Raw genomic sequence first — 21156 nt, forward strand, 5'->3', positions numbered from 1 at the left:
CCTCTCTCTCTCTCTCTCTCTCTCGTTTTGTGGGTATAAAATCGGGTTTATTTGCGGCAATTTTCAATGCATCTAAATAAAATCAAATTCATGAGATGATTTCGGCCAGTCAGGAAACAAATTAAGTTTTCTTTTCACTTGTGAATTTATGCAATTCAAAGTATTGCACATCGTTTTGAAGCACCCGACCGATGAACGGAAACAGCTCGGAAATCAAATAAGATGGAGAAAAGTGGCAAGTGTGCCTGCAAGTGGCCTGCGAGCGTGCGTGCGTGCGTGTGTGGCAGAGGATGTGTGTATTTTTTATGATGTCGAAAATAAAGTGAGAGGCAACAGCCTATTTATCAATAACTTAGAGAGCGGCTTAGACATGGAACTAAGAAAACATTAGCAGCACATTTTCATAATTTATGAACATTTGTGCGCAGTGGCTCACATGGACTTAAATAAACCCACCATGTGTACACATGGTTGGAAAATTTAGTGAAGATAAAAAATATATCAACACACATGGTAGCAGAGGCCCAGACCTTAATGTCAAAGAAGCTTCGAGGCAAATTTATAATATTTATTTCGATCAGCACATATATTTTAAGCGTGCAGGCTTTTTTTCCTTGGGATTATTCATGGTGTTTCTATTTTGGTAAAGCGGAAATAAATGAAACGACAACATCAGTGATGTTACATCACACCATCCGTGCATCCAATGGTATTCAAACATGAAGAAAAAAATATTTGTGTTTGTCTAGCTGAATGCCATTTTGGGGATAAAAATTGTCTTCCAATAAAACCATTAAGTTAATCGAACCCATAGGCTCATTTCGTTTATCGGTTCTTCAGACTTTGATTCAGAGCTTTAAATCTGATTGGAGTCGAGGATGAAATTCATTTGGGAATAAAAATGGCCTCTTACTAATGTTTATTAGCTTTATTCTTTTCTTCAAATAAAAATAGAAGGACGACATCAATATCAATATCAATCGAATCGGTTCATATTAATATTCAATTCCATGGTGTTTTTCTGTTCTGTGCTATGTGACAATAACGAGAATAGAGACAGAGTTTACCAACTTGAAGTTGGTTAGATTTCATTGTTACCCAAATTTGGATTTATATCAAGTGCAGAAAAAACCGCTCCATTGAAGCCATCGATTTATCTTTAACAGCTCATTCAATATAACACTAATAAATACTATATGTTTTTCTCTTGCAGTCACTAGTAGATTTGGAAATGGTGCTGTACTTCACAGACATTATTTCGAAGTCGGCTCAATATTGTCACTCAAACGAAGAAAAAATGTTGGATTGCTGATCAAAATTTTGTTTAAAGATAAACCAAATCAAATCATTTGTTTTGATATAAGAAGTGCCCGAAATGAATCATAAACATACGAAACGGGTATAATTACCTAATCTTTTTCTGTGCTAAACATTATTCATACAACTATGGATGGTAAAATTATAGAAATTACAATTGGTTTTTTTATTGTTATTGAATGGGTGAGAAGTCATATTTTTTATTGAAAATTTTTCATTTTGAAAAATAAGCATGCATTACTAATTGATGTAATCTGTTGCTAATTTCACACTTCAAGCGACATTTAAGTGTCAAAATAATGAACCGCTCACATTTAACTACGCACCGAAATAAGTTCAGCGAATATTCAATATATTTAACAAAATTTGAACATGAGCTCCGAAACCAAACCATTTTTTGGTTCTAAAATAAAAATCTGGGCTTCGTTTGAATGGAAATATCAATGCAAATTGCAAAATCCACCAATAAGTTCGAAATCGTGAAGACTTAGCTGAACAATAACAACAAAAATTTTCGAACATGCCTTTGATTTATTTGGTTTTTTTGTCGAACTTTACTACAAAGTATATATTCTTTTTATTTTAATCGCACACAAACAATTACGTTCTCTTACTAGATTGATTAACAATATTCTTAAGCTGTGTATCTAAATATTGAACTCGCTTCAAAACTTTATCGCTCGTACTGAATTCAGTGTGTGGAATTTGTAAAACAGTATAACCGATTTTTGCTAATAGTTTGAAAGCTAACGCATTATAACCGTTTGGATCATTTTTACACCCTTTGCACATATCATGATAGTCCAATACCATAAGAGCCACTCTGAAACCAGAATAAGATATCGTTATTTTATTGCTGAGTGAATGCAATTTGGTTTTTTTTCGGATTTCAATAGAATACCTGAATGCATCCTTATGGGTTGATTCAACTGCCAGTGGCATTCGATTTTTATTCAGTACACACTCCGCGTCTGAAAATTAAACGTTCCATTTAGTGAATATGCTATGTGGATTGCATTAGTTTAAACATTTACCAATGACAAAGCCCAACTTTGTGTTGTGTTCGGTTCGGATGTAAGAATCTGTGGTAAATAGATTCTTTAGTGTGTCGAGCAGGCCTTGAATCAGAATTTTTTTGCTTTTTCGATATCCCAGCGGACAGTTATTGACTGTTGAGTCTGATTTTAGGAACGGACCATCGTAGTTCGATGTTAGATACTTTGCTACCGCATTAATGTTCAACAGTTTCATTTTTTGTGATGGCAAAATATCATTCAATTCTTGCTCAAGTGTCAGTTTCTCCAAGAACTCTGGCCTGTTAGAAACAACAACAAAAATTTATGTATTTGAGAAAAATATTTCGAATGTGAATGATGTGGCCGCATTTACCGAAGTATTGACTCCAAATGAGTTGACTGGTGCAATTCGAGGACAGATAGTGCCCACACATAATCCAACCATTCATTGGCCGATAAATCGTCTCGAGTGATTTTCGGTAAGAGTTTCGTTGTTATCTCGTCAAAGTTTTTCGGCCGATAATTCACAAGAGCTAAGGTCAACAATAATGATGCCAAATCCTTTGATCGACAAAGTTCTTGTTTATTGATCACCCATTCAGTTAGATTGTCCAATAGGGCGGGCTCTTTGTATTTTAAAAATCCCAAACTGGTTACAATCGAACCGACCACAGCCGTTTTATCCAAATTCTTGGGTAGACCACGATTTATGTCCATGCTAATGCGACACAGTAGCATTTCATCGATGAAATTCAAACTCGTCATAGCAAACAAAATATCCGAGCATTCTTTCAAGTTCAGTTTACCGGTATGTCCACTAATTGTCGACGCCAATGTCTTTAATACTTCAATGCTTCGCGTCTTTTTCCGGGCCAATGACGCAAACACTTTGACTTTTTGCGGCAACGAAAGAGTTTCAACAATTTTCGACGCCTCGTCATCGCCAGCGATACTCAAGACCATCTCTAATTCGGCTGATTTCTGTTGATGATTTTGAACCAAATTTTCTACATCTTGTTTCGTTGACGCTTTATTGGACGACAGTTTTCGACACACTTTCAAAAATCGGTAATCATTTTCGAATTCTTTTACATTTGCCTGGCTGGATGCAGTCCAAACGGATAATTTGGTTAAAACTGACATTGCATTGTCGCGAGTCAAATCATTTTCAGACAAATTAAGCAATTCCGTGACAGTTGTTGCATTTGAAATGCTTGAAGATAAACTTACAGCTGATTTTCCAGCCTCAAATTTTGACACTGATGATGGTTTCCTTGTTGGATTGGATCGGGTAACGGTTTGCTCTTTACCTGCTGGTGGATGATCCAATGATTTCAGCTTCTCAAAAACTAAAACGAAACAGCAACAATCATTCCAAAATGATTTATTAAATAAGGCCAAACAGCATCAAACTAAACACATTTTGGATACTTACGATCTAACGATCTGGATGGTTTGCTTTGAGTTTGTTTGGCAGTGTTTTGCGTTTTGTCAGCTATTTCTGATTTCTCCGTAACGGTCGCACTACTGAAACCACGCAAAGAAGCCACCCTTAGCCTTAGATTTCGCGTTAAAAACTGCATGGACATCATCTTATTCGTGTGAATTTCTGTAAATCAATTGCGGTCAAGTTTGTATAATTCTAATTCGGTACGAAACAAAACATAACCAAAAAAAATGACACCGATTTTCGGTACTAAAGTGGCAACAATTCAACACATTTGAACTGTTTACGTAATTTTATTCGATGCATTCAACACTTTTATCCACATAAAATCAATTGTCTCGATTAGATTTTCAATTTTTCTGTTATTTGCTTTTGATTATTCAACTCTCATACCTTATGAAGTCCCTTCAAAGCCAAAAATCAATGGATTTATTTTTTCTATACGTACGACTGTCACATTCGAACAGAACATTGAGAAATGTCAAATGGAACGAACTGTCAAAATGAACTTAAGTACTCACAATATGCACATGCCCTATGATTTGAAATGGTTTTTGTTTTTTTTAATGCATTTTTTTCTCTTCGGAAATATATTTCTTTATTTAATCAACAAGTTTGTTTTATCAACATTTCAAATTAAAAAAAAACGATGTATTTTTAGTTGACGTTATTGGTGATTTGAATGTGTGAACACACTTTGGTAATTTGTAAGTTTTTCTTTCATTGTGTCTCGTCAACGGTTTGGATTCTCTAGACTGAAAATGACCAGAAAAATAGGGCAGTTATTAAATTTGTTTTATCCAAACTTTGTATATTTCATTGTGACTCACCGCAAAATGGAGAGGTCCTTTGCTGGCTTAATCTCCGATGTGTCTTGTGGAGTGAGGAATGTGTACTGAAGTGGCTTCTTTTCGGCTTCGTTCAGCAGTAATTTGGTCATAAACATACGATTGACTTGATCCTGGAAATAAAATGTTTGATTATGTCATATTCGAATGATTTTTCCATTTGAAATTTATCCTAATCAATTGTAATCTTACGGTGAACACATCATATTCATCAAGAAAATAGAACGGGTGATCGACACATGACCACAATGACAACAAGAATGCAACGGTTGTGTATGAACGTTCACCACCAGAGAGATTGGTCGTTTTTGACACAGCGTTTGCACAATCCTTGTCTCTGGGCACCACCTGTATGTCTAATGTACCGGCATCATTATCGAAGTTCAGAGTGCCATCGATGTCTCGTAGTTTCATGATGGCCTGCATTTAGAATTGATATGATTAGATTCGAAAAATGATAAAACGCATCATTCAACCATGAATTACCGTAAAATAGAGAGCTGTGCGTGTGACCATGAATTGTTTCAATTTGGAAACATTCGCCATTCGCATTCTGACCGAACTGTGTATCTGTGAATTGATTCATTTGGTTATTATGTATGAAATTGAATCGGCTATTCTCTGCCACCGTGAAACTTACCATTTTCAATGTTGAACCAAGTATTTTGATCAAATCATCACTTCTAGTCACAATTTCGTCGGCTTCTTGCGCCTGACGTGTTACACTTTCCAGTGATTCATTTGACGTGGACACCGCACTAAATTTGGATTGAAAGTTAGTCAAACTAAATCAATAAAATCGAAAAGGTATAGTTGCTTACTTCAGTTTGAGTTCATTTTTCTTAATCAATTTAGCGAGTTGCTCCTCGGTGTGTTTCACATCAATGCGTGACCCTACTTTTAGAGCAGTTGCCTCTAACCGGCCCAGTTTTTCCCGTAGTTTCTCCAACTCTTTCTCATACTTGATCATGGCTTCGGTGAGATGTTTCTTTTGCTTTTGATGATATGCAATCATTGTGTCTCGTTTCGTCAAATTTTCACTGAGATCGTCTTTGGACTTTTGCTTGGCCTGTATTTCGCTTTCGAAACTTTGTATCTGTCGTCTAATTTCCAAAATTTTCGCTTTGACCTCACGGATTGCAACGTTCAGTTCATCAACTTTGCCTTGTTCCGTTTCATATTCGGTTTGTAGCGATGTCAATATCTTGGATTGTTCGGTTACCTCGTTTTGCATCACTTCAACGTCAGCTTCTTGTGGATATTCGATCGATTCGATTTCGGTAACTTCTAAGTTGAGCATCCTTAGATTAGCATCAACTTCGGCAATGTGTTTGCGCCGTTCATCGCCAAGTTTGATATTTTCTTTGACTTTGCTTTCAATTTGCTGGATTTCAGCTTTGGCTGCATCGATTTTTTCATTAATATCCTGCAAATCGTTTTGATATGCCTTTTCTCGATCGGCAGCATTGACTCGCAAATTACGCGACGGTCTCGATACTTTTGCATACGATCGATATGCTGGCGCTGGGAAATATTCGCTGTACGGTTTGGTCAATATCACTTTGGATAAATTTTGTGGAACATTTTCTTTCTTCGATGTGATATGGGTGGCGTATTCAAAGGACGATGTGAATAGAATGGTTTCGATATTGCAATGATCGATTAAACAGTTCATAGCCACGGGATTGTCAGCTACAATCAAATCCATCAGCCGTGCGGTTTTATCATCTGCCTCAACGCATTTACCAGTTACATTGTACTGGCGACCGATGAATGGAGCGCAAATGATGGGCACATTGAATTGTGGCTGATTCATTTTTCTCAAAACTTCACGAAATGTTGACAAATCGTCTGAATTGTCAACGCAGAATCCCATCAGAATATTGCCCAATGCATCTTCGACATACTGACGATGGCTGGCATTTTTAACCTCAATGTGATTGGCAATCGGTCCGATTGGCATCTTTTTAAACTTGCCCCGCTTAAAGTACTGTTCCAATATTTCGACCAATTTTACCATGTTTTCGCCATACGACCTTAAATTTTCCTTCGGCGACGCGTGCATATGACGCAATCGTGTTTCAACATTTTCTGAAAATATAAATCAAACCACATAGATATCATTGGATAAAGACATTATTATGAAATGTGTATCAATTACTTTTCTCTTCGCTCAGTTTGTTTTGATTCTTTTTAGCCACCTCCAATTGACCTTGGCACTTTGCACGAGTGTTTGCGAAAATCTGAATTGGATGAAAATGGGCAATAATAAATGCGTATTGTGTGGATGATTATATGGATTTCAGGCGATGACCACTTACCTCCAGTTCCCGTCGATGAGTTTTTAGAATCGATTCGAATTCATCTTTTTTCTTATTGAGCTCCTTCAATTTTGCTTCGTTTGCCTGTTTCATCTCGTCGATTTGGTTCTTATTTCTGTGTAAAAGAGTATGGACAAGATGGTTATTTGTTGCACGATCTGTTATCACTTGTCCAACAATCACTCGTTGCATTTCACAGTCGACCAAGTTATTATCATGAGTCAATCATTGAATTAAGTACATCAAACTAAACTAATTTTAGAAATGGACGAATAAAGAAACACGGGACACTTACGAGTTCAACTCTGATTGGATACTATCTTCAAGAGTAGCAATGGTTTCTTGAACTTTGGCCATTTTAGCTTCAAGTTTTTTCACAGTGCGCACATTATCTTCGATCTGTTCATTTGCACGTCTGAAATTGGTTTTTTCGGCGTCCAATTTTCTCTGTTCCGCCACAATCGACTGTTGCAATTGCTCGATTTCTCCGTTCAGTTGAGCATTTTGTTCGTTCATATCACTATCGTTAACATTTAATTTAGCGAGTTCCTGATCAGTTTTATCCTTCTTCTGGCGAGCGTTTTCGAATTCGGTATTTACGTTCTGTATGAATTCTTCTTCATTGACCACAGACAACCATGCTCGTTCGCATTTGTACCGATTCGTTTCTTTCTGTAAACAATCATAATTTTCAATGCAATACACTTCAATCAAATTGATGTGAAAAATCAGGACCAAATATAAAAATTTAGCAATAAAGTATCTCTCGTCAATAGGGAAAACGACGAAAATTTTGCTATAGCGAAATTGATATGCAACTCACTAACTCACTTTCAAAGGTTCCATCGATTTGAATTGGTTGAGTTTCTCGTGAGCCTTTTTCTGTGCTTCCAAGTAGTTGACATGTTGTCTCTGTTGTGACTTGAATTTGGCCTTGGCTGTGTTCACTTGTTGCAAGCAACCGTCCAATTTCTCGATAATGACATCCAACTGCGTTGCTTTCAAAAACAATTCGTATCTTTTTTTCGGGTTGGAGCTATGATCAAAATTAATTCGATACAAAATGTAATGAGTTACATGCGATACAATTAAAACCAAACACAAAATATGCTTACTCTCGCAAGAAGCCGCGTGACGCATCTTGTGTCATAACACATACGGGATTGTCCACTTGAATGTTCATGTACAAAATCAATTTCAACAGATCGGCACGACTGGTGGAAATCACGGAGCCCGATGCGCTTTTCAATTTGTACGTCGATGAACCCGATGCTGCAATTTGACGCACCACAACGATGCGGCTACCATACTTTTCGTATTCATACGCATCGGAACCATCATTAGAAATATGCACTTCAATTGTTGCCGATGATTCACCTGATTTGATCAATTCTGTAGAGTGGATGACGATAAGATAAAAAAAAATTGCCATGAACTTGTCATCGTGTGTCGTGCAAAAAATCAAATATAGAATCAAAGAAAGAATGTGTTTAGGTTACCTTTGATACTACTACTGCGATTGGTAGCGTTTGCTTTGCTACCCAAACCGATGATAAGTGCCGTTAGGATAGCACTTTTGCCGCTGCCATTTTGACCAATGAGTAAATTTGTTCGTGCATTGAAATCGACGGTGAGATTTGCATGGCACATGAAATTACGCAGCTTGACCGTCAGAATTTTGCCACTACGTGTACTTAAATCTAATGCTGAATTGAAATCAGACGACAAATTTACACCTGAGCTGTTTGCTCCCTCATCCTAATAGAAAACAATTCGAAATCGTAGCGTGTGATTTACTGCTAAACAGTTCGTCGAAAGAAAAAAATGCTTCATTTTTATTCTTACCTCATCACTGGAGTCATTGTTATTTTGTTGTGTACTTTTTCGATTGCGCTTTGGCTGGTCGTGGCTTTGACTTCCTGTCGATTTACGTTTTCCCATTGTTGTTTCAAATCACTTTAGTCACTTATTTGAAATCATTGAGTTGTTTTTCCAGGCACAAACATGTTCGAACTGTGATATTGCTTCGCTTGAAATGGAGGGAATTTCACAACGATTCGTTTACTAACAGATCGACAAACCAATGACATTCAACATTCACCAATACTGTATTATCGACAACAGATGATTTTCTAATTTGAACTCACCGTTTTATTTATGTGAACCAATTTTGTGTTTCGCTTAAATAAATGGATAATTTTATTTCAACTGGTCATTAAATGTCTGAAATGTTTTCTTTTTTCAATTTTAATTTCCTTCCAAGTGTAAATCAACGCAAATGAATTGATTTTGATTGAATTGATTCCATGTTGATTATCATAAGTCTGGTGACAGTTGAATTTCACCTCAAAATTTACTTCGACTTAATGAACGGTTCATCAATCGAAATTTCGGAATTATTATCTGCTCAAATTCATTTTCGGGCAATTTTTTCTCTTCTCACTCATCACATTAACAAAGAGAAAGGAAATAAGAAAATGCTAAAACGTCCAAAGTGCGGTAGCTTAGATGACTGGCGTATTACATTTTAGTACTGCAAACATACAACACACACTGCAACCAATACCAGCGTGTTGGCTCGTGCGTTCAGTTTTTGCGTCAGTGAGTGAGAGAGAGAGAGTGAGAGAGTGAGAGAGTGAGAGGACGGACAGCACACTTGAATACCTGTTAGCACAGCAAACAGAGTAAGCGATGTGATATGTGTGGCTGTATGCTTGCTACACGTACCATTCCGCACACTCACAGACATAGTCTATATTATGTTCCATGGATTCGAAAGAACATTTTGACATTTTTGTCATATTTGCCCAGACAATAATTTCAATAGTATAGGTTGCATTTTGTTTTTTCCTTTTTTTTCCATAGCAATAATTTTTACGATCAGCAAAACGGAATTAAAAACGAAGAAATATCAACAGTTTTTGATCTGAAATTGTGTTGTCTTTCAGTTTGTTTTTCGGTGTGTGCTTTACGATTTGTAATTTCGTCTTGTTTATTTTCTTTTACTTCTGTTCTCGCTCGCTCTCTATTTTTTTTGGAAAGGCGATTTGATTTGCTTTGCATTTCGTATTCAGCTCGATTTGATTTCGATTGTGAATTTTTATGTGTTTGATCTAAGCCATAGTGTATATGAAAAAAGGAAAGAAAGAAAAAGACAAAGTGCTAATGAACCAACGAACGCACGCAGAAACGAGAGAGACATAGACGATAAATATTAGTCGAAAAAATTAATTTTAGTTTTTTTTTTTGATTTGGTCGAACGACAGACAGAAAAATAACAATAAAAAAAAGCGACAAATGAAAACGTAGCAAACAAACAAACAAAAAAAAAAGAAAAGAAAAATAAACCAAGTGCTTTGATCGAATTTTAGAGGACATTTTTTGCTAGATTTTTACACCATTTACCATACGTGCATCAAAATATTTTGTGAAACATTGTTTAGAATAAAGTTTTTTAAAAAGGAAAATCGTGTGTAGTGTTTAGAGACGGCAGAAAGTAGAAGAAACAAATCGAATTCCAGTCAAAAAATACATATATACCCACGATAGAGACAGTGTGCAGTCGAAATTTCTTGTGGAATGAACGGCGTCAATAAAATGAGTTTTTTCTTGTAAGTAACACAAAAGACCAAATATACGTAAACCGTAGTATTGCCTACATAAAAGTGTACACACACTGTGTGGTTACATTGCGATACAAGTTCGTAATTATCGCGTGTGCACCGTGTTCAATACATTGTCGGGCGACGAATGGCTACAACAATACAATACAACAATCGAACCACCGAAACCGTAATCAGCCAAACCAATTTTTTTTTGGTTGTGTTGTGCTACACACACCTCACTTCTTCATTTCTGCATCTTTGGATGTTGAACTATTTTCACAATTGTTGCTACTTCTTTTTTTCTTCGTTCGTTTATTGTGTCGTTTTCGCATGTGTTTGTGTTCGATTGAAGAGTGTATGGCCAACACTGTAAGAAATATCCATTGTTATGCAAATCATACGCACTGCACGCTACTACCGTAAAACAGACCTCATGACAGATTCTCGTGTTGCATACAAAATACCGAAATTACTTTAGCAGCATTTTGGTTTGTTCAATTCAAAGTTCTGAACGCAAACGTTTTTGGTCGGTTCCCGTTGTTTTTGTTCGTTCGCATTTCGTCGATCTCTTCAGAACCGTGTCGTGTCGTGTCTCTTCAGAAAAAAAAAAAACAAATTCATTCGTTGTTGTTGTGTACCGAAAAATTGATTTTCAAACAGTCGACATTCGTCCACATTTAGCAAATAAATAAATGACATCATGAAAAAGATGTGTTTGCGCAGCAGAACATACAAACGAATCTGTATAAATTTCCCTTACTTGAGGATTTTAAACACGATTCGGTAAAAAAACAGATATTTTGTGCTCTGAACGCCGTCATAATAGACATCATTTTTGTTATGCTATGAAATCTATACGGACGACAATTAATCGAATTCTATTTGCTTTCTCTTTTCAGCGGATCAAGGTAAGCCGATCGAATCCAAAGCCAACAGCATCAGCTCTAGAAGTGTCAAGAGGAATAAATATATCGTGAAACTGTTTATTTACAAGTGTATTCACAAGAAAATTACCCAAAAAAAATATTTTCTTTCTTTTCCCTTCAAACAGCCGGTCGAGTAAAACATTTAAGCCGAAGAAAAACATACCGGAAGGCACACATCAATATGACTTAATGAAACATGCAGCGGCCACTTTGGGATCAGGAAATCTACGGAATGCGGTTGCACTTCCAGACGGAGAGGATCTCAATGAATGGGTTGCTGTTAACAGTAAGTGTCATTCAAAATGGGAATTTAAAAAAAAATTGAACAAGAAAATCATATTAACCAAAACCGTTTCGTCTCTTGTTGCAGCTGTCGATTTTTTCAATCAAATAAACATGCTGTATGGAACGATCACGGAGTTCTGTACGGAGGATAGTTGTAGCATTATGTCGGCCGGTCCAAAATACGAGTATCATTGGGCGGATGGTCAAACTGTGAAGAAACCAATCAAATGTAGTGCACCAAAATACATTGACTATTTAATGACATGGGTTCAAGATCAATTGGATGATGAGACGTTGTTTCCATCGAAAATAGGTGTACCGTTTCCGAAAAATTTTCTATCTTGTGCAAAAACTATTCTAAAGCGATTGTTCCGTGTGTATGCTCACATTTACCATCAGCATTTCTCAGAAGTGGTTCGGCTAGGCGAAGAAGCTCATCTCAATACATCGTTTAAGCATTTTATTTTCTTCGTACAAGAATTTAGTCTAATTGATCGAAGAGAATTAGCGCCGTTGCAAGAACTCATTGATAAACTAACGGCTAAAGATAATCGACAAATTTAACACACTCATTTAATTTAACCTTTCAACATGATAATTCTCTGTCTCTCTTTCTGTGGTTTATTTTTTTTTCTTCTGTTCGTTAACGATGCATCAACAATTTTTTTTTTAATGCAGTCTTTTTATTTTCTTTTATCGTATTTTTTTATTGTTTCGCATTTGATGAGGATGATGAAAAAGAAGGGAAAAAAAATTGTTCAACAGCATTACCGTATCTGTTATTAGTAATTCTTTTAAAGTCGAAATACCGAAAGTAAAATCTCAGCTGAACAATTTTTTTCATTATTTTATCTTTATTACTCGTATAGAACTTAAAGAAAGAATAAAGAACAGCACTTGAATCGTATTTGAATTACGTAAATTACAAATTAGTTTAACATTTTAAGTTTACATTGTGCTCATATCGCCATAATAATTTTGAATCATTTTCTGTGTCTTTTTTTTGTGTTTTCCCATGGATTTTGTGATAATTCAGTGCAGACAATGTCAATGAAAAATCGAGATAAATTCAAAATACGACAAGATTTTGTCCAAATACATTCTTCTCATTTGACCATACATTGAAATCTGTATCTTCATTTCGACACTCAATTCACATATATACATTATATATTTGAAAAGTTTGATGGCAGCTCGTTGATTTCATTTGTTTCGTTCGTTTAGAATATTTATGGATTTTCGGTTTGAGGAGAAATTCTTTCTTTTTTTTTTTTAAATTGCATACTATTTTACCAAAACCCTATATAAATTCACAGCAGAGACAAACGTGTAAAACATTTGGAATGAAAATAATTTTATGTATATTAATCACTTTACACGATCACACGATCACTTTTATACCAATATCTCAATATATACACCCACACAAAGAAATGAGTAGCTTAAGGATTAACAATCGGATGACTTATTTTTAATTAAATGCAAGTTTTTTGATGGAAAATTGTGTATAATTTTAAAAAGCAGGCGAACAGTCCAACGATTGAGCTCATTTGAATTTGAAACAGACTAAAACATTTAACACATAGTGATTCGTAAGAGAAAAATCAAAAGATAAACATTTTTTTGTAATTAATCCGAAGGGAAATAAGAAGAAGAATGAAAAGAGGATAAATAATGCAAATAAATTGCTTTTCATGCAACACGAAATTCACTGACACGCAATCGCACACAATTTTGACACATGCGATAATATTTTTTTAAACGAAAAACATAAAAAAAATCCTATGAAAATTTCGAATGAAGCGAGGGAAAAAAAAGAAAACAAACTTCTTTAGAATTATTTCGTTTTTTTTTTAAATTCCCGATGTAAGTTTAAATTATTAAAATTGTAAATTTTTAGATAGCTGCTACAAATCGATTGAAATAAAATCAATCTCAAATGTTCTTTATTTTATTTTGTTCGTTGTTGTTTCAACTCATTTGATTTAATAATGTGATTAGCTTATCTCTTGCGTGCTCAATGCATTCGATTTGATTATAAATTTCTTTGGTTTTTTTCCTTTCTGTTTTGTTCGATTAATATCAATTAGCCAATTTGAGCTACGACTCGTCCAGAGAAGTGGGCATAAGGAAAGCAACAAATCTAAATCTGTGTGCAATTAGCACATACACCACACATTCTATTGGCATGTGAAGCATGAAGTGAAAATAAATCGGTGCTATTCAACTTATCTTTTTTACTTCTTTTCATTTTCTGACGAAATCGTCGTGTGCTGATAACAATTCGATTTATGAATTGATATGACAGGTGGACATTTTTTTTTCTAAAAATTATTTTTCAGACATCACTTCCGTCAATCAGTAGACGGGAATGCTTTAGACCCATAAAAGAGCACTTTTTGCAATTGATGCAGTTTGTTTTTGTTGTGATTTTTTTCTCTCTTTATTTTCTCTTTGGTTCAACTCATTTACCAAATTCAAGAGCATACACTCGCATACCAAAATAATCCATGCACCATGAGCAAACCTTGAACCAATTTTTTTTTTTGGACCGTCACTCGTAACCGTTGAACATTTTTACCATCGATACTTTGCATCAAAATTTAACGGAAGATTTTACGAATTTAAACATACGAAACAAAGAATAAGAAAACAATATCATCTATGAATGACTGATGCAATTCTAAATGTTCTCGATAGATTATTCACTTGTAGAATAAATTACCTAAACTCATAGAAATCACTCTCGAAATGCACTATTTTTCCAATATATATATTATATATTCTATATTCTAAGGGGAAAAAAATTAGAAATCACAAAACAAATAAATAAATTTGAAAATAAAAATTGTATACAATTTTTTTTGTTGGTTTTGATAATTTTTTATTCAACAACACATTTCCCGTACAAATTGATGAGTAAATTTATATAAAAAAAAAATAAAAATGATTTTGTACACAACGTAAACTGACCACCCGAAATGTATTTATTTGCTTTTTTCTTTCGAATGCAAAATTGATGCATCACTCGCGATATGCACCACTATTCGTCGAGAATCATTTTGTATTGCTCTTGTTCGGCAAACCATTTGGCTTTCTCTTGTGTCTTCTGTTTCCAGTGTTTTGATAGTTCTTCATAGCTTGGACCATCGCCTCCAAGGTCTTTTGGCAGTGTAGCTTCGACGGTAGATTGACCTCTGGTCACAAAAACACGATTGCGCAACTTTTTCGACATAAATTTGAGGAATATATCCAATATGAGATTTATGTGCTGTGGAGCATTGACAAACTCTAGTTTCTTCACTTTGCATGAATAATTTTCCCAGCAATGGACAGCCCTGTAGGTTAGAATGAATGAAAAATCGATTATTCTCAGTTATAACCCTATCTATACACATGCTCTCTAATTCTTATCGTTTTGAATTACCTTTTTATAATCGTTGGGGTCATTTGAAGTCCATGACGCCATGTAACGTTTTTCATATCAAAAATCGCCACTGTTCCGTAGATCGAAATTGTCTCATCCAGATAGAGAATGACATCGAGTACCATTTTCATGACCTGCATTAAGTGAATATAAGTTGGTATATCGGTTTATTTTATGTTTGTAAATCGCGCTACAATTTAAAAGTAGTGCATTTATCAATGATGGACTTCGAACCTTTAGTACGTCGTTTTGATCGTGTTTGTGTGTATCATGAACGCCCGTTCGAATAATAAACACTTGATAGTTGTTGACGTCTTTTGTGTGCAGAGGTAAAAATAGTCCAAGATCCAGAAGTTCCTCAAGTTCTGGTTTCATTGGATTGCGATCGGCAAACCATTCGAGACGTTCAGCTCTCATTTGATAAAACCTATTTTGAAAATCCAAATAATTATTTTCGGAAAGAAAATATATGGAAATATGCCAAAACAATATTTTTTTGTTGTTGTAAACTCTATATAAAAAAAAATTTCATGTTGCACATTTCTGAGGGAATTTGTTTGTCGCAACGGTTCATTTGATAATGTATGTGCTTTTGATATTACTTAATCTTAGAATGAAACTCGTTTAAATTTTTCCAGTTTTTGTAAGCACAAAGCCGGTTGTATTATTTTTAGTTGTTACTTACGTTTCAATTCGTTTTTTGGCTTTTTCCATTTGGAATTTGGCACCGCGTAGAAAGTGGATCAACGATGTGATATCGCGATTGGCGTTGATTTTCGGATTTTCGTCGAGCCATTGTTGAATCTCCACCAAACAGCGATCGCGATTCTCTTTTGTTTCGCCCAATGCTTTTTCAGCGTACTCATAGTTATGAGCCGGTAACTTTTCTTCATATTGAGCACCCATTGCAAACTGACACGAACTGACAACAAAGAGCTGTACACTGCCTAGCAAAACTACAAACAAAATAACAAAATAACAACAATTAACTCGTACAGAAACTGTTCTAGTGGCCTTCACAACACAACATCTAATGTTGAAGTCATAGAGCGTAACCAGTGTCATCGTAGCGATAGTCTTGCCCATATATACAAAATGCGTTCAACACACGTACACACCTGCGCATGTAAGTATGTGTGAATGCGTAAATGCATAGTGGTGTGCACATCTAATCGTGCACATATCTGTTGTCAGTCAGCATTCAGATAAACGAAACCAAATACTATAGCTGCTGTCACTGCGGATTTGTTTAGTTTTGTTTGCATTTTGATAAAATTGCTTCGTTTTCTATTCATTGCAGCCATGGGTCCGATTCGAAGTGCATACAATGCAACAAAAATAATCACTAAATCAAATATGCATTTCGAATCTGACAAAATTGTTGGACATTTGAACGATCCATGGTCCAAGTTGGGATTTTGTTTGTATTCTTGCATCCAATTGATTTCATGCCCACAATCAAAAAACAAATGAATTTGTCCGACGATTGAATTCTGTCGTGATGTATTCGTGCATTACAATGGCCTTATCGCATTTTATACGTAATCAATATTTCAAATACAAAACGGATCCGTTTATCAATTGTACGCTCAAAGATTAGCAATAATAAAAAGCACTAATGCCCTAATTTTGTAAACAAAATTCGTTCCAAAAAAATCAAACATTTTCTATGGTTTTATTCATTTTATTGTACGATTATTTTTTTCATTCAAAAAAAAAATATAAACTTTTATTCCAAAATGTAGTAAATGAAACCGAAAGTACAAATATCTTTCAGTATTCAAGTTCATTTGTAGTTGATATCGGTTGAAAAACTCTTGTTAATCCTAATGAAATTTATGTGAAGTCTTTGTAATCAAAGATTCTGGATTTATTTGAACGCCACTCCTAAATGACGCTTAAAAGTCATTTCCCAAGAATTAAAAAAACACAAAAATTACTCCTCGTTGTTTTTGTTCTTGTTTTTCTTCTTCTTCTTCTTTTTCTTTGGCTCGCCATTGAGGGTATCGTCACCATTTTCGTCATCATTGCCGTTTGTTGTGTTCAATGTACCGTTGCCATTCTCAAATGTTTCGTCAGCAGCCTCTGACTTGCGTTTCTTGTCCTTCTTTTTCTTTTTCTTTATTGAAATTTCACCGACTTCTGTTTCAGCCAATGCCATTGCCTCCTCCATAACTTCGACATTCTTTCGTGGAGCTTCGCCTGATTCATAGAACTTCAAGCGATCTTCGACTTGTTGCTTCAAACTGCTTCCGTAAATACTGGTTGGCGTTTCTAAAGAGAGATGAAAAATTGACGTGATTGAAAACAATCAATTAACATCGAAATTGGGAGCAGAAAATAAATCTTGATCGTAATGCCTAAAATCCAATTCAGAACTTTCACTTACCCAAGAAGCAATCAATACGTGATGCAATCGAACATTTATTTGCCAAGAATCTCGAAATGCGTCCCTTATTCTTCAGACCAGCACGACCAATGAATGTGGAATGATAGAGCAAACCATATTTTGGTGTGTTTGTTCGTGATTTCAGTGCACGGAACAGGGCTTTTTCAGCTCCCAAAATCTGAACTGTCGATGCTGGATACTTGGCCAAATTGGTCAAACTGCCGGCATGTGAAATTAAACGAGCTCCAACCTGATCACCAATTAAAACTTGCAAATTTGGTGCGACACTGCTCATTTTGGTGTGCAAATATTCGGCCAAACGTTTTCGGTATTCGGACAAGTTGACAACGCGTGTGGCAAACATTTCAATATTGATCAAATCAACGACGGAAATATCCATACCCATGGACATTTTTGATGCATCAACAATGGCTTTTGCAGCGGCCGTATCCATAAGGATCTCTTCTAATGCATCAACACTCTCATCGTTCAATGTTTTGCGGTCCTTGATAAACTGTGCTACTTTGGCGTATTTGTAATTTTCGGTAACAATTTTAGCCAATTCTGGGAAATGGTACGAATACCTACAGTGCGACAAAATTGATATGTTAAATTCAATACATTGACCATACAATTATGTTCGAATTAGGTGGAAATACAACGGCTAATGAAGCGATTCAACTTACCATTCACGGATTCTCATTGAAAATGTGTTGATATCTTTGTCCAATTGATCGAGCAATGCAATCGATTGAATGATCATGTTGTCGACACGGTTCACATTGAACTTGACTTTAGCACGTGAATAACTGTGACCCAAACCCAATTGTGCCACACCAGCCGATTTATTGGTGAATCCTTTTACCAAATTATGGAAATGGAAACGAACGCCACGCAAAACCTCCGGCACAACACCGATGTGTGTTGTCTTAATACCTAGCGATTCATTGATGGCAGCGCCCAATTTGGCATCAGCAACACCCAATGTTACTTTTTCCTTTGACGTTATGGAACCGTCCAAAAACAAAGCCAAATCCTCCGGTAAAATACCTTCCGAAATGGAGTTGACATTTTCCAATGCTGAAATGGCCGTTTTGAATGGTGAAAATCCAACCAATTTTACCAGCGAATTGAACTTTGCCAAATCGATGACGGACGATTCGAGCTGTGGCAACAATACGGCCACTTCTTCAAATTGTGTCACTTTGAATAGTGCATAGCCAGCTGCATGCTCATAAAGCACTTGTAATTTCGTCTGAAAAAATGCGAATAAACAATCAAAAACCAAATTAAATTCAATGCCTATAACTTAAATGTTTAGTTTATCAATGGAAAACACGTTATCCAAACACATTTTGTGAGGTTAAGTGAGTATATACGATTTTCACATTGATAATAAATTATTCCAAGTATATTTTTATATATCCAAATAGTTTTACGTTTAAAAAAAAAACTTATCGAATCAATGCACTCTTACCATTCTAAACTCGCAATTAATTTGTATTTAAGTGAATTTAAAGTTGTATCTGCCTAGCACGTGTATATCGATACACACGGCAGTAATCACACTCTTCCACACGGTGTAATGTCAAACGAATGTGTGTTGCTTGCAAAACAATGCTCATGTGTTCGATGCGATAGAGACGACGAGCTAAGTGTGATGGCATGTGTTGTTGATTTGACACATGCGAACGGATATGAAAACTCAACGAAACAATTTTGTACTAAAAACATGTAACATCGTTGACATTTCAGAACAAATTCAAACTGAAGTCGTTTTTATGTTTGCAGATGTCTCAGGGAGAAAAGAAAACTCAAACGGCCCAAATATATAGTCAATGAAATGGAAAATTCCAAATATTTTTGAATCAATCATCTTTATTTGAAACGATTTTTTACACAATTTTTTTTATTCTCTTTTTAAAAACATTTCATATTTCTCTTTCAATCTATTTACAATGTTTATAAATTTGTTTTACTTTTTTTGTTGTTGTTGCTATTTTCGTTCATAGATAATAATAATTTTAATTTTCTGCAATTGATTTCTCTCTCTTTCTTTTTTGCTTTTCAAAAACTAAATATGTTTCTTTCTATCGTTTGCCATTTTATTTGTATGTGTTTTACATTTGCTTTTAACAATACTTTTGAATACGATTGTTAGAATAAACAGAAAAATAAATGTTAAAATTGTTAACTGAAAATTAATATGCATAAATTAATTGAAAAGGAATGGACAAAAGTAGAAGAAAGAAGAGGTGGTCATAGAATTATATATAGAAACTAAACGAAAAAAAAATCAAATAAAATAAAGGAAAAAAAATGGGGGAAGATTTATTGCTACGCCTATATTCTACCCATAAACCCTGTGTGATCGGTTGGTTAAATTTAAATAAAAAAATTTGATAGATAAAAGAAAAACGGAAATTGTGTTCACATTGAAACTGAAATGGAGAACAAACAATATAATAGAATTGGTGTGATTTTGCATCGGCATCAATAACAAAATAATAATTCTTTTTTTTTCTTCTTCATAATAAAATGCTTTCAGAGTAAAACAGCTACAGTAGTTATATCAATGTTCTTTGTTGTTGTTTTTTTCTTCTTTAAATAAAACTAATCGTTTGTGTGCATTGTTTCTATTTGCCTGTTTTTGCTAAACTAAATAAGAAATCAAATGAATTACGTATTCGGATTGTGTCGAAAGTCGCTCAATGCGTTGAATGCTTCTTTTAATTTCATTTTCGATTTTTTTTTCTTCTGTAATTCACATTTCGGAATGTTAGTAAATAAACACATCCATCGATATTCGGTGATTATTTTCTTAAGTTTTTGTTTTCGTCGTCATCGTTTTCTATGCAAAAACAAATTTTTGGCGCGTACAACAAGAGAGTGTTTTGTTTTTTGTTTTTGTTTTAATTTTTTTTTCCTAAGTATAAAATTGAATATGTGTGATATACGGCTTTCAATAAAATTGGTTTTTTTGTCCTCGATTTCATTACAAAGCCCAGGCAATTGAATTCTGAGTACAAATCACTACGTATTACGATGTGTGTGTGTGTTTTCATTTCGCATTTCTCGTCAAATTGAAACTTGATTACAAATGAATCCTAGCATTTATCGATTATGTATCATTGAAATGCATTGAATTGATTATTTAGATTGTTTGCATTTGGATTGACCGTTGCCATCAGATTACCGAAGAATGGCTGTTGGTTTGTTGCTTGTTGCACATTACCCGATAGGTTGTTTGGTTGCGTTGGACTGAACATATTGTTCGCTCCACCAAAATTGTTGTTGTTCAAACTATTAAAATTATTGTTTACAGCATTATTGTTGATATGTAACGGTGGTAGTTGTGGTGAAATCATTGGCGGCACCGGCGATTGCTGTTGCTTTACCGGGCTCTGCAATTTTAATTGGTTCATTGACAGTGAAGCGCCCGATGATTTCGATTTCGTTGACAATAAATTATCCAGGTCGATGTCCAACGATGCATTTGACCACGTTTGTCCAACATTTGCCAGCGTTGTTGGCTTCGATTGCATTATATTCTCTACTTGAGCAGTTGATTGTGG

At 35.0% G+C, this 21156-nt stretch overlaps 5 protein-coding genes across 6 annotated transcripts; 1 reads left to right on the forward strand and 4 right to left on the reverse strand.

Annotated features, from left to right (window-relative positions):
* Positions 1–1828: 1828 nt before the first annotated feature.
* LOC129579493 (FAST kinase domain-containing protein 4) lies at positions 1829–4276 on the reverse strand. 2 transcript variants are annotated; one of them, XM_055469626.1, is made up of 6 exons: positions 4174–4276; positions 3769–3942; positions 2707–3682; positions 2352–2632; positions 2219–2288; positions 1829–2140 (listed from the first exon to the last, which is right to left on the reverse strand). In XM_055469626.1, the coding sequence occupies exons 2-6, from the start codon at positions 3923–3925 to the stop codon at positions 1918–1920; spliced, it is 1707 nt and encodes a 568-aa protein (XP_055325601.1). In that variant the 5' UTR covers positions 3926–3942; positions 4174–4276; the 3' UTR covers positions 1829–1917. The 2 variants fall into 2 exon arrangements, with proteins under 2 accessions (XP_055325601.1, XP_055325602.1); XM_055469627.1 differs by having other exon boundaries at positions 3769–4227.
* Positions 4277–4331: 55 nt separating this feature from the next.
* On the reverse strand, positions 4332–9505 carry LOC129579490 (structural maintenance of chromosomes protein 6). The gene is made up of 13 exons (XM_055469621.1): positions 8795–9505; positions 8449–8707; positions 8065–8341; positions 7781–7985; positions 7245–7621; positions 6950–7064; positions 6790–6871; positions 5450–6719; positions 5269–5386; positions 5115–5198; positions 4821–5048; positions 4611–4741; positions 4332–4535 (listed from the first exon to the last, which is right to left on the reverse strand). Exons 1-13 carry the CDS (start codon positions 8888–8890, stop codon positions 4514–4516), a joined length of 3264 nt encoding a protein of 1087 aa, XP_055325596.1. The 5' UTR covers positions 8891–9505; the 3' UTR covers positions 4332–4513.
* Positions 9506–10790: 1285 nt separating this feature from the next.
* On the forward strand, positions 10791–13719 carry LOC129579508 (MOB kinase activator-like 1). Its single transcript, XM_055469664.1, has 3 exons — positions 10791–11462; positions 11606–11766; positions 11851–13719. Exons 2-3 carry the CDS (start codon positions 11670–11672, stop codon positions 12327–12329), a joined length of 576 nt encoding a protein of 191 aa, XP_055325639.1. The 5' UTR covers positions 10791–11462; positions 11606–11669; the 3' UTR covers positions 12330–13719.
* A 690-nt stretch (positions 13720–14409) lies between these two features.
* On the reverse strand, positions 14410–16623 carry LOC129579502 (retinol-binding protein pinta). The gene is made up of 4 exons (XM_055469658.1): positions 15878–16623; positions 15427–15619; positions 15193–15326; positions 14410–15103 (listed from the first exon to the last, which is right to left on the reverse strand). The coding sequence occupies exons 1-4, from the start codon at positions 16276–16278 to the stop codon at positions 14809–14811; spliced, it is 1023 nt and encodes a 340-aa protein (XP_055325633.1). The 5' UTR covers positions 16279–16623; the 3' UTR covers positions 14410–14808.
* Positions 16624–16855: 232 nt separating this feature from the next.
* Positions 16856–19274, reverse strand: LOC129579495 (nucleolar protein 56). The gene is made up of 4 exons (XM_055469632.1): positions 19059–19274; positions 18268–18836; positions 17582–18165; positions 16856–17466 (listed from the first exon to the last, which is right to left on the reverse strand). Exons 1-4 carry the CDS (start codon positions 19059–19061, stop codon positions 17129–17131), a joined length of 1494 nt encoding a protein of 497 aa, XP_055325607.1. The 5' UTR covers positions 19062–19274; the 3' UTR covers positions 16856–17128.
* Between the last annotated feature and the right edge of the window lie 1882 nt (positions 19275–21156).

This window comes from Sitodiplosis mosellana, unplaced genomic scaffold, assembly GCF_009176505.1.
Source record: "Sitodiplosis mosellana isolate CC-2019 unplaced genomic scaffold, AAFC_SMos_1.0 Smas_scaffold_6226, whole genome shotgun sequence".
Taxonomy (NCBI): domain Eukaryota; kingdom Metazoa; phylum Arthropoda; class Insecta; order Diptera; family Cecidomyiidae; genus Sitodiplosis; species Sitodiplosis mosellana.